The 14,819-nt window shown below is 37.5% G+C and overlaps 2 protein-coding genes across 4 annotated transcripts in view; one reads left to right on the top strand and one right to left on the bottom strand.

The window, feature by feature from the left end:
• Window positions 1–706, bottom strand: part of FTO (FTO alpha-ketoglutarate dependent dioxygenase) — a 231,419-nt gene extending 230,713 nt beyond the window's left edge. The window contains exon 1 of one of the 3 annotated variants that reach the window (XM_032701074.1): window positions 654–706. Coding sequence is in view for 2 of the 3 variants with exons in the window: in XM_032701072.1 (XP_032556963.1) it covers window positions 163–201 (39 nt within the window). In the remaining variant the exon portion in view is untranslated. Of the gene's footprint in view, window positions 1–162; window positions 299–653 lie in introns of those variants that run through there. The other 2 variants (XM_032701072.1, XM_032701076.1) reach the window with 2 other exon arrangements.
• The window catches only part of RPGRIP1L (RPGRIP1 like), a 47,617-nt gene continuing 33,335 nt past the window's right edge, over window positions 538–14,819 (top strand). Inside the window, 6 exon segments of the mRNA XM_032701538.1 lie at window positions 538–2,008; window positions 3,771–3,843; window positions 4,577–4,668; window positions 5,435–5,447; window positions 5,449–5,576; window positions 8,161–8,462. Of these exon segments, the coding sequence (XP_032557429.1) occupies window positions 4,584–4,668; window positions 5,435–5,447; window positions 5,449–5,576; window positions 8,161–8,462 (528 nt within the window). The 5' untranslated portion in view covers window positions 538–2,008; window positions 3,771–3,843; window positions 4,577–4,583.

Raw genomic sequence — 14,819 nt, 5'->3', positions numbered from 1 at the left:
ACTTCACGGCGGCCTCGCAGTGCCCCCGCTCGGGGCTCAGGCGCTGGAGCTGGCGGAGCCCCGGCGGGCTGTGCCCCGAGCAGCCCCTCCGGCGGCGGGCACAGGGCTGGCCGCGGGCACGCTCGGCGGGGCTGCGGGGAGCGGGAAGCAAACGGAAGGTACCTTCAGCTCTTTCTCCCGCTCCCCTGCTCTCCTCTTCATGGTGCCGCCCCAGCCGCCCGCCCGGGGCGGAGCAGCGTCCCGGGCACCGCAGGTCCCGGCGGGAGCCTCGCTGAGCTCCGCGGGCACTGCCCGGCCCCGCCCCGGACTGCAAGTCCCGGCAGCAGCAGCGCGGCCCGGAAGGGGAAGGGGCCGCGTGGCGACAGCGGGAGTTGCCAGCGGAGCGCGGAGAGGAGCCGAGGGGCTGGCGGGGGCCGTGAGTACGGGGGGAGCTTCTCCTCCTCCGGGCACGGCGGGGGGAGCACGGCGGCGCTGGCGCTGCCCGGGGCTGCGGGGCCGTGTCCTGGAGCCTCCCAGCCCAGGAGCTGCGGAGCGCGGCCGGCGGCGCTTCCAGACCCGCGCGGCTCCTCGCTCGCAGCTCGGTGCCCGTAGGGGAAGGCAGGGGAGCCTCAGTGCCGGATTGAAAGTAGCCCCTACGGGCCCCTGTTTTGTACCTGCAAAGGCTGCCGGGCTGGAGCGGGAGTTGTGCTCCTGTGCCCGAGAAAATCCCGGGCAGTGGGGGCGTTCCTGCGTGGGGGAAGCGCTGCCTTCCCTGGGACCCTGCCCCTCCCAGCCCTGTCAGTCACTGCCAGAATCAAATTTTGGAAAGCACTTGTACGTTGAAGGCGAGACACGGTTGTTTTGATATCTCCTTGTTCCAGTAGGACTTACAGGTCTGAGAGATGGTTCTTCCCCCAGACGACAGCAGGATGTTGTGATCCTGTTTCCTAATACCTTCCATATCTTCTCTCCTTTTTTTTTCCCCCCTCTCCACCTCCCAAAAGTCACTTTCAAACAGATAATGTTTGAAAGATGATTTGTGTGTATACTCCTACCAAGTAATAAATGAGATTATTTTAGATGACAAGACAAATAGAGTGCAAATATTTATCTTTTAAGGACTCAGTAGAGTGAGAATATAGGCTGGAAATACTTTGCGATACACTCAGATAGGTGAGGGGTCTCTCTATCCACCTTTTTTTTATCTTTCCTCTACCAGAAAAGTGGAGTAGGATTTTTGTAAGAAAAGCATGTCTGAGACTTGTAAAATTCAAAAACCATATTGAAACAATTAAGCCATCATTTTTAATATTTCACTAGAAGTCCCTTCTATCCCCACTGGCTGAGAACTTTTGAAAATTTAGGTAATCCCTCCTTAGTTTTGGTGCTTTTGAATGATTTTGGGACAACAGTATGCTTCTGTGAGACAATTTGAACCTAAAGTATGAGCTTTGATACTTAATTTTCAATATCCATCTCATTACTGTCTAACCTTGCATACCACTGCAAAGTTGTGTGCAGTTTTTCTGTGGTAAATTGTCAGATACAGGTAGTAAAGAACAGGCTTGTAGCTGACACAGTGTATAAGAAAGTCACGATTTCTTTGACTTTAGTAACTGTATCTAAGCTTCTTAATTATACCTAATTTGAAGTTCTTGTAGGTTAATCCCAGAGATACAGACATTTTTCCTCTCTTTGTAGATGAAGTTGTTTAACTTTTGGAGAACAAGACATGCCGAAATAACTCTAGGGTAACCTTTCTTGGAAATAAAAGGTGGTTTAAGTGTTTGAGGTTGATCACATGGCATGTGATCTGTCCAGAAGCAAATATAAATTTATACCTCTCTTGCTTTGCTATGCTTTCTTTCAGGAAATGCTGGACTCTTAAGTACCATCACTTTTGTGGCAGTGTTGCTGTACAGTTTTGTCATGTGTAATCGCTCTGGAAATGCTTTCAAAAGTAATACTGAATTCTGTGGCCAAATCTCATGCTTTTGGAAATAATGCTGGAACTGGACTGCAGGGAAAAGTAATTTTCTTTAAATGTTTGTGATTGACACTGAGATAATGTTCAAAGAGGAACTGTAGCATATGTAACACATGCTTTGCTGTTTCAAGTGTCCTCTCTCAAAGAAGGAGCATAAATGGTAGTTGTTAGTGATTATTGAGGACATAGGTATTCTTATGTTACTAATCAGGCAAATACAGTGCCAGGCCAAATTCTAAATCTGTGATTATCTTTTGCCTCCCTAAAACTGGGAGACGGGTTTGTACTATTTCTATCTAAAAGCACTTCTTTTGATAAAAACAAATAATGTTTTGTGGTTTTTTTTTTCCTGTGGCCTAGGACAGAAAAGAAAGCTGAATACTTAATTTATGTCACTTTGTAATGGAAACTAAACAATTAATTCTTCCTTTTACTTTTGAAAATTTTACCTTTCTAAAAGGTAAATTTTATAGCAGCTTTATTTTGTCACTTTAAGTCGTGCCATATTGCCAGTAAAAACTGGCTTGCTGTGCAGCTCTGCTATGTTAGTTTGTTTACAACTTAAATGTTTCTGTGGTTTTGCTGCAGCCAGTAGTGGATTACTACCGACAAGAGTTTATTTGTTTATTTGAGGGACAAGCATGTGTTGTTTTGTCTCTGTTTTTAGATGAATAGATTTCTTTCATACTGAATATAACAGGTAGATATTCATAGCAAAGTTTCTTTACCAAGTAGCAAGTAGTGAAAACAGTAATGTTTGCCTGTGCTTGTTACTGTGCTAGAGTTTGTGAAGCTTCATTTTGATAGATTACAAACATTGTGGAGTCATGCTGATAAAATATTTGTTTAGCTCTTGTGATGTCTCTGAAACTTGCCAGAAAAACCCCTATAATTTTTGATTTGTGAAAGCAGAGGCAACCACATTCTAGAAAGACATATGATGGTAACATCTCCTTGCTACCATCACGAACCAAATTTGGATGATCATTGGGAGTTAAAGGTTTCTGCTTCTCTTTCATCTCAGTTGCAGTAGTGATACTGATACAGTGACATGTAATAGTGACCTCAGTAATGAACCTGGACCTGAGTGAAGTCAATGACTGCAGATAGAGCTAATTTAACAAATGACAAAAGAATTTTGAGAATAATACATAAAGAGCTGAGGACACTGACCAGCTGGATTCCAGTTGATATGTATTTGCCACTGGTGCCACTGGTTGCAGTGGCTGCATGCCATGGACATCAGCATCAGAGTATTCTCTGTTTCTGTGACTGAGAGCATTGAAACTGCAGCCTTATTGCTAATCTAAAAGTGTAAATCAGTTCATTTCAATGGTCATGACAAGGAAATGTTTGTTCCACATGAAAGAAAAATGTGTTTCTGTTTTTACAAATAGTGAAAGCTGGAAATAATACTTTATTATAGATATTAGTGATGAAAAAACCAAAGCAAGACTGACTTCTTGGAAACTAAACTTCCATTAATTCTTTTTGTTCCTTTTGGACAAAGCCATAAGGAGACTTGTTTATGATGGAAGACTTTCCTGGTAGAAGAAAGGCATAGCTTTAGGAGCAGTTTTGATTATGGTAAAATTAACAGATACTTCATGGAAAGTGTGTGGATTATACTGTGTCACTTCTGTTCTCTGATGCAAGTCTTTAGTAGCATCACTGTTAATTTCCCAGTGCTTTCCTAGATGTTTTTGGATTCACTAAGGAGTTATATCACCTGAAAAGTGTAAAAATAGGGAGTGAGGAAGATTGTCCAAAAGACTTCATGTCTCTCCTTTTCCTGCTGTTTCAGCATTACTTGACTCTGTGACCAACATGTAATTTTCTGCACCAGAAAACAAGAAAGAAACAGCGGTTGTTAACAAGTATGTTCATATATTACACCGAAACAAATGTAGTACTTTCTCACATTAATACTTTCCTAACCTCACTTTGTCATGTAGCTAAGCTTTCTGTTGCCTCAAGAAAGAAATATGTTCAGATTTATGAGAATCATTCATAGGAAAGTCTCTGTCTTACAAACTAATTTCTCTTATGACAATGATTGAAAGAAGACTAAGAGAATGCCAGGCAACACTGAAATGACTTCATAACCCCCAGCGCCTCTGTTTCAAAGAATCCTATTCAAAATGTGGAAGATGGCATTACTCATCTACCAGCTGATGCCTCAAGCTTTGACCTGTCTTAAAATGAACAAACAATTAAAAAAACCAAACCAAACAAAAAAACCCCACAGGTCCCCTTCCCACATCCACTTGAAAATATGGGCTTAGCCCAAAGATTGCTGAAGACAGCAGAACTAGAACTTTAAAAAGCTAATTCTACGTCCATTAAATACAATTGAAACTATTGCATAACCAAAATAGCCAGATTTTGTGAGCAGATTAAAATTGGCATAAAATTAAACTTGAAAGTTCAGATTGTCTTCTGAGCAATCCAGTTGAGATAGGAGCATTTAGAGTAATGTACAAGTCTGTCATTTCAGTGGATCTGCCATAACTTTTTCTTTCATTTTGTATGAGGTACTGTAGTTCATTCTAGTCTCACAGTTTAAATAACAGATGGAGAAGAATTTCATTTGAATTTTGTTATCCATAGATAAGCCATGCCTGTTTCAGCTGATGAAACTGTGGGGGACCTGCCTGTGAGAGTTACGGGTCTAACTCCATCTGGAATTGAAGGATTACAAGGTTTGTACCAGCTGCTATTTATTACAGTTACAGACTTTGATCAGTGGCTTCTTTAGTTCCTTTCTAAAAATGTTTCTGATGTTACCACTCACAAAATTAAGTTCAAATACCATTCAAAATCTGGGTTAAATTCTGAAAGATGCTGTGACCCATTCTATGTTCAAGTTGCTTGTTATAAGAGGGGACTTACTGTGAGATGCTAAAAACTGGAAATGTCATTGAGCTATAACATTCATCCTTCCAGAAGAAAAAAAGGACTTTTTTGCTGAATAGAGGACAAGGCCAGATCCATTTAACAAAATGGGAACCAAAAGTATTATGCAATTTTGATATGTTACTCAGCTGCTATTAGAATGGAACAACTGGGCTTAATCTTGTGTCTGAGTAAATCTGCAGAACTATGAGTTAATCTTTTCAAACTTCTAGACAGTATGTTAACTCTGAAACAGATTAGAAAGCATCTCTTTGGTAATGTTTATTTTTAAGGAACCTAGTTTAAAGAACCTGGTTACTTGCTAAACTGTTAACTTTATGTTGTCTAATAGGTAAACAGTTTGCCATATCATTTTAATTGCTTTTTTTAATCTGTAAGAGGAAGTGATTAACATGACAATAAATCTGAAAAAATTAATCAACAGACTCATATAAGTGGAAAATATTACTTGAAAAGTTTCTTCTTTTTTCAGTATTTCAAAATGATTTAGGCTTTGAACTACATGTTGTTGAATATATTGAAGGTAATTTAAAATTGTCTTGGTTTGGGTAGAATCATCAACCACACAATGTAAAAGCTCTACAAGCTGTACAGCAAATCATTTGAGAAGAACTGGAGGACAGGTTTCTTCATATACATGATGACCACGTCTTATTCAAGCAGCATACAAATAAGCAAGAGGAGAAAATTAAAAGGTATGAAGTTTCATATTTTTATTTTAGCTTACAGTAACATTTCTTGCCCTTTAAAGCCTTATCAACAAATTAAAAATGCTGATTTTTCTCAGAGCACTTTTTAAAGCAGTAGCAAAAATCACTTTTAATTCATTTTTTTATTGATTTCTGGTTATCTCTGTATATGTAAGATTTTTTTTTTTTGCTGTGGTGGATTTTTTTTGTGGGTATTAGATCTCCATGCACAGAGGTACAGCACTGGCTATCACTTTGGAGTTGTACCTTGGGTTCAGAGCTGTGCTGTCAGAGTACAATGGGTGTTCTGGGAACTGAAGAAGAGGCTACAGAAGCCTAATGATTCGTCCAGAACTACATTCTACAATCAAAATGATCTATACAGAGAGATTCTGCCCCTTATTTTGTTCTTCTTTGGCCTTCAGGAAGTAGACTGGCATCTTTAGTCTCAGGCTGTGCCAGGGGATGTTTAGGTTGGATATTAGCAGGAATTTCTTCACAGAAGGGGTGATGAGATGTTGGAATGGGCTGCCCAGGGAGGCAGTAGAGTCACCATCCCTGGAGGTGTTTAAGGAAAGACTGGGCATGGCACTCAGTGCCATTGTCTGCTTGACGTGGTGGAGATCGGTCTCAGGTTGGACTCTGTGATCTCAGAGGTCTTTTCTAACCTAGTTGATTCTGTGATTGTCTAGTTAGCTCTAAAATACCTTTATAATCAGCTCTCCTTTATTCAGTGTAACAGATAACTTCAGTGAAGCAGTCCCAAGTACAATGGGGAGCAGAGTACCTTGTGTGCCCAAAGGTACCCAAGCAACTTCAGGCCTATTACTAAACTTAGTGCTGTGCTGGCAAACCAGTCTGGGCTCAGCCAAACTGTTCATGGTATTCCTATATTGCAGGAGGGCTAATTAATCCAAAAGCACCAGCACTCTGTGCTCACATTGTGCTGTACTTAATAAATTCTTGCTGCACCCAAGCAAGGTCTGGTCAGAAGTGAACAAATCCATAAAAGAGCAGCTGAAAATATTGCCTGTGTAGATGGGACCATTTTGTACTTTATTAAAGTCCGAAAAATTCTTTGCTTTTGCCTCGGTGCATCAGGAACAAATTGACCAGCATGACATAACTTCCATCTTTTCTGTCAGGCTGTTGTCAAATACAAGATGGTGGAACAAATGAATTGTTTGCTTATTCCAAATGGCATTTCCTGTGTTTCTTTTAGATGACTTACCAAATGCACTCGTCATCCACTTAGGTAACATTACACAGAATGTCCACATTGGAATACCTGAATTAATACTTTATGGCACAGAAAATAAAAAATACAGTGTTTGTCTAGATTGCCAGACAAAGATCTTAACTCCTCAAGCTAAATTTCTTTTCCCTCATGCCAAAACCCTTGTAACTAGAAGTTACTAGAAGTTTGTAATGAATTTGCAATAGAAGAACATTGAAAAAAACCCAACAAATAAACAAAAAACCTGCTCACAGGCAAGTAACATTCTGTGACATCCTAAAGTCATTACGGATTTTTTTGGTTTCACTTTTGTTTCTTTAAGTAGAAGCTTCTGTCCAGAAGTATACAAAAAATAAAACAAGCCTCCTTTAAACAAATGAGGTGTGTCCTTATTTTCAGTTTTCTTTCTGGACCTTCAAAAATAGATTCCCTGTAAACTAGATACAGGTCTTGAAGATGTGCGACCGATTTTGTAAAGTCTTGAACTTGTCTCTTTCATCAAAGCCACCTTTTCTTTCTTTATATGCCAAGTTTTTTCTCTTCACCGCTGGGTATGTTTTCTGTTCATGTATATTACATCACCCCCATGTGCCCTCTCTGCCTTTTGTTCCAGCTTACCAATGTTTATCAAAACTAAGGGAAATCAAAGGTACGACTCTTGAGATGCCAAGAGCAAAATTTGTATTCTTTTAAGGACAGATGAAAACCATTCCTTCTGTATCTAATTATATTCTTCAGCTAACCGTTCCTTGTCTGAAGCACACTGGTAATATTTACCAAGTATAAAATTGAGTATGGTAATGAGAACTATTAAGTGTCTTTTTCCGAAGTACCTGCTTAAATATTTCAACCTCTGTATTTTAGCCACTTTAGAAATGAGACATATATTTAAATCCTAAATTAGTAGAAATTAGGTATCATTGGAATGTTGTATATTATTAGCATTCTTTGAATAGTTGAATGTTTTGTGAAATTGTATCTTTTATAGTTTGCCCCACCACATCCCAAATCTGTAACTTTACTTAACAGCATGCGGAGGTTCCTATATAAGGTCATGCGTTAAAAATTACATTTAAGCAGCATATGGAGTAAATATGTGTCCTCCCTTTACTAACCTTAAATGATAAGCCTTAGGAAACTGTTATTTGTCAGTGCTATAAAGCAGATTGCTGCACAGTGGTTTCAATTATCTTCAAAGAGTTCTTCACAGGCAGTAATAGTTATATCAAAACCTGAAATTTATTATTCAGGTTCTATGCTGAAGTCTTCACAGTGATTATGTTCCTTTCAACAGAATGCTTTTTATGCTGACTTTTCACATTCTTTTTCATCTTTTTTTATTATTTTCCCCGGAATGACCACCAAGTTAACACAGCTTGTTAATGGTAAAAAAAAGTCTGAACAGGTTGGTGGCGACCTCAAGTGGCCGGGTCAGGCCTGGAGCTGGAAGAAAGAACTGAGCATTTGCAGGAAGAGTTCATGGGCTTGAGAGACAAAACGAGAGCCTCTCTGCAGCAAACTGCTTTCAACTGACCAGCAGCTCCAGATTCAAGGCCATAGGCCTTGTCCACACAGCTGTGTTCAATCTTTTCTTAACACTGGTCTCAGAAAAGTGAGTGAGGCTGCTGGCAGGCTGGAGCACGCAGGGGAAGGGGTAATTCACATTTATTAAAAACAGGGGTTTATATTGGTACCCTTAATAATTGCTGTACTATAGCACGTCCATACTCTTTTTCTGTTCATCAGTGGGCAATAATAGTACCTGTAGACAGAAAGATTGTTCTTTCCTTTTTTTTCTTGTATTTATTTATAACAGTCATGATAACTTGTTTGCCTTTGAAGTCCTTATTATGAGAATCCACAGTAGTAGGGGTTAAACAAAAGTGCAGATTTATCAAGCAAGTTTTCTAATAGTTAAAATCATGGGACTTCCTTAGTATAACTTCTCTACATGTTAAAGGGTTATAAAAGTAGTATATGAAAAAGTTTAGTGTTGTCATGTAATAACAAAGTTTCACATCTGTAGTTTGTTTGCACATGTTTTTCCTTTTTTAATTTCAAGGTTTGTTCTAGTCTCCTGATACATGTGTGCACAACACTGCAGATCTGAAAAATCTGTCACACGTGTGGACTTTGAAAAGAAAATCCTACAGTGCAGCCATTTATAATGAGGCTTTTTACTGTTCAGACTTACTGCTTAAGGCAGTCTGTCTCTCAGTCCTTTACTTATGGTAGCTACATTTGGAAATGTCACTTCAAAATCTTCCTATTTTCATAGGAACATTTCTAGAAGTACTTGTAGTCAGTTAACTTATATGCTGGACTAATAATGTGTTAAAAAAAACCAAACAACAAAAGACTTACGACCCTGATTCAAACCTGAGTCAGCAGAATTGTCTCCTTAACTTCCACAAGTTATGGATCAGGCTGGTGGCCAATTACACTGTATTTTTTTCCTCCATCTCACCCTCACATTGGTCTTTATTTTCATTACATTGATTATTTAGGCATATGAAAATAAAAACAATTCTCATGTTTTCAGACAGACAATAAAACGTGATTGTCTCTACCAATTTGCTTCTTTAATTTATAGGTAGTACAAGTTTTGACATTTTTAATACACCTACATTTTTACACGTCGTATCATTAATTAGGCAGTTTTATTCCCAAAATCAGTGTTTGGTTTTTTGTTTTAACAATGGAAAAATAGGGTAGAACTATAATAAATTGATTCAGGCCCAGTGATAGCAAAGAGAAGAGGGCAACTTGATTCAAGGAATGAAGATCAAATGTTGATATGGCACAAAGGTATTGTGAAAAATGGAAATCTCCATGGTGGAAGCATGAGAAGAGCTATGTCATAATGTTTATATGTAGCTGTGGAAATTATTTCTTCTGTCAAGGAATGTGTGCCTTATTCATTTCTTCTGTTTGGTGAAACTAACTCATAAAATATTTTACCAAACAGCCATGTATCCATGTATCCATTCTAAGCAGGGAGATTGGTATGATAAGAAGTTATGACTTTTTCATAAATAAACAAAGAAGCTCATAATTACCATTTTAGAGAATTCATTTCCAGCTCCTACAGATTCAACTGAAGTTCAAGTCATCAAATTTTAATCATCTATTCGTTCTTCAATGTGATTCTTACGAAAATTTAGATATACGTTCATAGCAAGCAGTTTAATGTTCACTAATACTCAATAATTTGAAGTCTACAAATAGTAGAAAAATATTGGGCCTGTAAGGGCAGATTAGCAAATTTTTGAAGGAATAGCTATACAGTGAAGCAAAGTCAGACAAACATACATGCAGAATGTGTTCACAATAAAGCCTCTATTAGTTTAACCTCTTTTCTTTCTCCTCTTCCTTCACTTTTGCAAAAATGCATGCAAAACTATATAACTTTGCATGTATTTTCCCCCTTTTGAATGTTTCAGTTTCAGACTATTACCTTTAGTTGCATTAAGGGTCTGATACTTCATGATCCATCTTCCTTACAAAGGTTCTACTTGGATGAGAAGTCTGTGGTCAGTTCTTTAACTGCCTTTCAAGGGAGGGACCCCGTTATTATGTGTGAGCATTCTTTTGTGCATCAGTGGTGCTACATAAATAATACATCATAATGTTTGCTATTAAATTATTCACAAAGTCGTAAGTCTCCCCTATTCAGAATTTCCTTTATATAGTTTAAATAGGTTAAAGAAGTTGTTATCATAAATAATTTCTCAGTCTGCGCCTACAGTGGATTCAGAAAATATTTAAAAGATTTTTTCATTATTTGAAAATAATCTGTTTCAAATAATATCCGTGTTTCATTTTCTGTAGATAAACACTGTTCTTTAAGTATAGCAGGCAGAAACTGAAGATAACATCTAAATTCATTGTCAACTACCATATTTCTGTAAGATTTTTTAAGAAGTTTTAAAGATACACTTCAAATTCATCTAAAAATTCCTTTAAAAGTAGTGCAGATCCTTATTTATATTTATGAAAGTACATGTATACAATCCATAATATTTGACCTAAGTTACTATCTGTGAGTTCATGTTTGAAGTTCTGGAATTATTTCCTTTACAGTCCATTTCTTGTTTGAAACCTGATAAAAGATACATTAGTATTTAAGAGTTACTGTGTTTGACTGAATAAACTAGGAAATAAATTGAAAAATGTCCACCAGTACATATGTAGAATAGCGTGTGTATTTTTCCACTAGAATACTTTATGGAAGACTGTTAATCCCCATGTTTTCCAAGGTATGTATTTTTTTATGCTGAGTGAACCAGAGCCATAACTTTAAGGATCTTCTCCAGGTTTAACTGTAACCATAGGTAATACATACATACTCTATTTAGGAGACTTTCATTAGCTTACTTTCTTGAAAGTCTTGTACCTGCTGTCTAGAACAGTCTGCACTAATTGTTTTATTGCAAAAATAGATTTATAGGTTCTATGTAATTTTTAATCTTCTTTGCATCAGCAGAGAAGAAACTGTCAATACTGGAATACTGGAGGAAAAACTGGAAATTTGGGTGACCAATAATGTCATTTTAGTTCATCATTATGTCTTTTGACTTTGAATTTTGGTACAGTTGGCAGCTTTTGCTTTTGTTTTGTAAGAATACAGTTGGCTGTCATCTAGTTATGTAACTACCCAAAGACAGTCTGTTGACATTCTTTAGCAACTGTGTGGTGCCAAAAGGGCATAATAACTGTGCTCCCACAAGTCTTTTTGCTCTAGCACCATTTGATATCAGCCTGCTGTTAACAAAATTAGGTTACTTTCAACCTTGAGGAAAACATTCTTTATTGTGCTACATGGTTGAGAGGGTTCTTGTGATTGAAATACCCGTAGTTTCCAAGTAGCAAAGCAGCCACAGTAAATCCTTGATCCATCAGCAATAAGGAAGGGAGATACTTGTTATCTTGAGTCCTCTACCCACAAGAAATCCAGTAATACTTCAAAGCTGCCTTTGCAGCTTCAGTGTAGCTTCTGTCTAACACCACATGAGCTGCATAACAGAGCTGAGTTCATATGCATGGTACTCCTTGAAATGATCATTGGAACATGGCTGCAGTGGGTTTTTCCATCTTTAATTAGAGATCATTTGGGGATTCTTTCAGGAATATCTAATTCTGCCTTAAGGGAGAAACTTGGCCTGTGGATTATTAGACTTAACGCATTAAGGACAAAAGTTATTTGCATTCATCTTGGCTGTTTATAGTTTAAAGATGTCCAGAACCATAACCTTTTGGTTTGTTGTCTGTTAGACACAGTGCTCAAGGTAAAACATTAATTCTAAATAAAATCATTTAGTAAGCAGGTAGCTTCAAATAACTTAAAAGCGGATGGTACTTTCCAAAAACATTTTTAAAGCCATCCCAGAATGCATTTGTGAAACAGCTATTTGGTATTTGCACATGTTTGCCTTCCTATAAGAAATGAGACAAAGGAAAGGGCATAACATATAATCCTATTCGTTCTTAAGCATTGTAAAATAAGAAGAGTACTGCACATTAATGTTTTATTCTTTACTTCTCTGCTTGGGAGTCTGTGTATCTTGTCCATTCGTGCATCTGTGGTTGCGAATGATTAGCTGAGAAGCTTTTTTTTATTTTGCCAGACAGAGGGCAAGTGATCCTGAGAAGTTAGGAGGTGATATGTGTTTAACTTGCTTGTTTTTCTTGTTCTGAATGCAGATAGGGAAAGTTTGTGAGCCACTAATCCAGTTGATACAATAGTCGTGACTCTTAAGAGTAGTCTTGGTATTGTATCCATGTCCTGCTCATGTGGAAGCAAAGACAAGATGCAAGGGATGTGGTTTAATTAGACCTCAGTTTTATTAGCTTAGCCATCTGGGATTTACTGGCATAAATTTGTACAGTGCAGGTCAAGATCCTTTCTTTAATCATTTCCTTCTGGTGTAGGTTGCTGTCAGTGCCCCATTCCCACACAGCTGGTCCCCAGCCTTGTTACTGGGACCCCACTCTCTATGCTTTTAATCCAAATGATAAGAGGTCTGGAAAAAAGATTGTCTCTTTGGTGTACTTCAGACATTAACCCCAAACATCGTTCTTAGCTTTTTTAAGAGTCACTTTCTCCTAACTTCATTCTCCATTTCAGACTTTTAAATCTAGCTTGAAGATGAGGTTTAAAGTGGAAGGATAGAGTCATGTTCCTTATTTTTGCAGATGCTAGAGCTAGATCAGTAGGCCCATTAATTCATGTTACTGTCTCCAAAGGGATATTGGTTCCTTTTCTTTTTCTGACTTGTGTTTCAGCTCTACCTCCAAGTCTTCAGGTTCTGTGGCAGAATTTTTTTTACTTTTTGGGCAATAAAGAAAATATTGATTGAGCTGTCTCAGTACAGCTTTAGTCTTACACGTTAGTTTGAGGGAAATATTACTTGTTTAAGTGAAAAGTAGCATTGAATTTATATTAAATCTGAATATAACCCCTATTTTTAAGTTATATCAGAAGACCTGGGCAGATGTTCTGGGAGCGGAATGTAACAGAAGCAGAAGGCTGTGTAAATCATCAATTTCTATTCTATTCTACTGTTTTGTGGCTTAATTCACAGAAAAATTAAACTCCCCAACAGAATCTTCCCCAATTAACTTTGCCTTGCCCACAAAATCTGAAGAGATCTCATACTTCAACAGCAGGCTCCTTGTCATGTACCTAGCTGCAGTGGACATTTCTTAGACATATTTTATTTAAATAAATAAAGTACTACAGAAGTACTGTAGAGAAATAATATAATGAGAGCTGAGATGGTGATTGATGTAATACACTAATAAGTAATTAATTGCACATGCTTTCTGTAGCTAGAAACTTCATGAGATACTCTTACAATTGAAATGATCCAAATAAAAAGTAATTTTTCGCTTCTGAATTTGAATAATTTGCCCCATAATATCAGTATTGCAAACCTATTTAAATCAAATGCTGTTTCATTCACTGTTGAAAAAAATAGTTAATGTTGACTGTCAGGAGCCATGGAGTTTACATCTGTACATCATAAATTTCACTATCATCTGCTCCTTCTTCTACTTAAAAAGAAAAAAAAAACAACCCTGCTTAAAAAAGAAGGGGGGAGAAAAGAAAAAAAAAAGCCTTTGAAGGCATCAGAGCCTTTTGTTTGATGTGTGGAACAAGATTAATAAAAACGTGCCACTACATTAGCTTTTAAATAGCTAGCATGAGACAGTTGCTGCTGTCTATGCTCACCACAACTTTAATTTATGTAGATAACATGTTTTAGACACATGATGGTTTTAACATTGAGTTAGGCCTGTTTTTTGGTGAAGATCTCAAATTTGTAAGTTTGTTTATCTTCTAAGTAAGGACAATTAACTGGGCAATGCCAAAACACGATAGCATTTGATATTTTAAAGAATAAAAGGAAAATATTTCATGTACTCAGCTGGTTTACAGATGTGTAAGCTTTGTAGTCCATTGTCTTGCTCCAGCGTGGCATTGTGACAATTCGTCCAATATGACTAAAAGAGATAAATATTGGAAGAGAAATTACCTTTTCAAATGTTAAAGATTTATTCTGATTTTCTAATAATTTATATTAATACAGATCAGAATCGGTTTCTCTTCACATACTTGAAGAAACTGTGAAAATAATGGAGTTTAGTTGCACTGTTTGAAGTAAGGGAAAACATCTAAATAAATATTTCTTTGAATTTTGAATGATTTTAAGCATCCTATTAAACAGTGCATTCTCAGATCTTAGAATTGTAATCTTAGCATTGTAACAATATTTACTTAAATACTAACTTATTTTCCTGTAGTTAAGACAAACCTGCAGCTTGTTTGAGTACCAGCCTTAAGGTGTTACAGTATGAATTGCTGAGTCACTTTTTCTTAGCAATATTTGGTAGGTTTAAACTCCTGAAAGAAACTCCATAAAATGGTATGCTACTGCATCACATACTTCAGAAGGTGGAAAAGTGAATGGAAAACAAATAATCTGTTTAGGTATAGGGGTGTTTTCTT

This window comes from Chiroxiphia lanceolata, chromosome 13 (assembly GCF_009829145.1).
Source record: "Chiroxiphia lanceolata isolate bChiLan1 chromosome 13, bChiLan1.pri, whole genome shotgun sequence".
In the NCBI taxonomy this organism is placed as follows: domain Eukaryota; kingdom Metazoa; phylum Chordata; class Aves; order Passeriformes; family Pipridae; genus Chiroxiphia; species Chiroxiphia lanceolata.
This window is presented reverse-complemented; position numbering and strand designations above follow the sequence as displayed.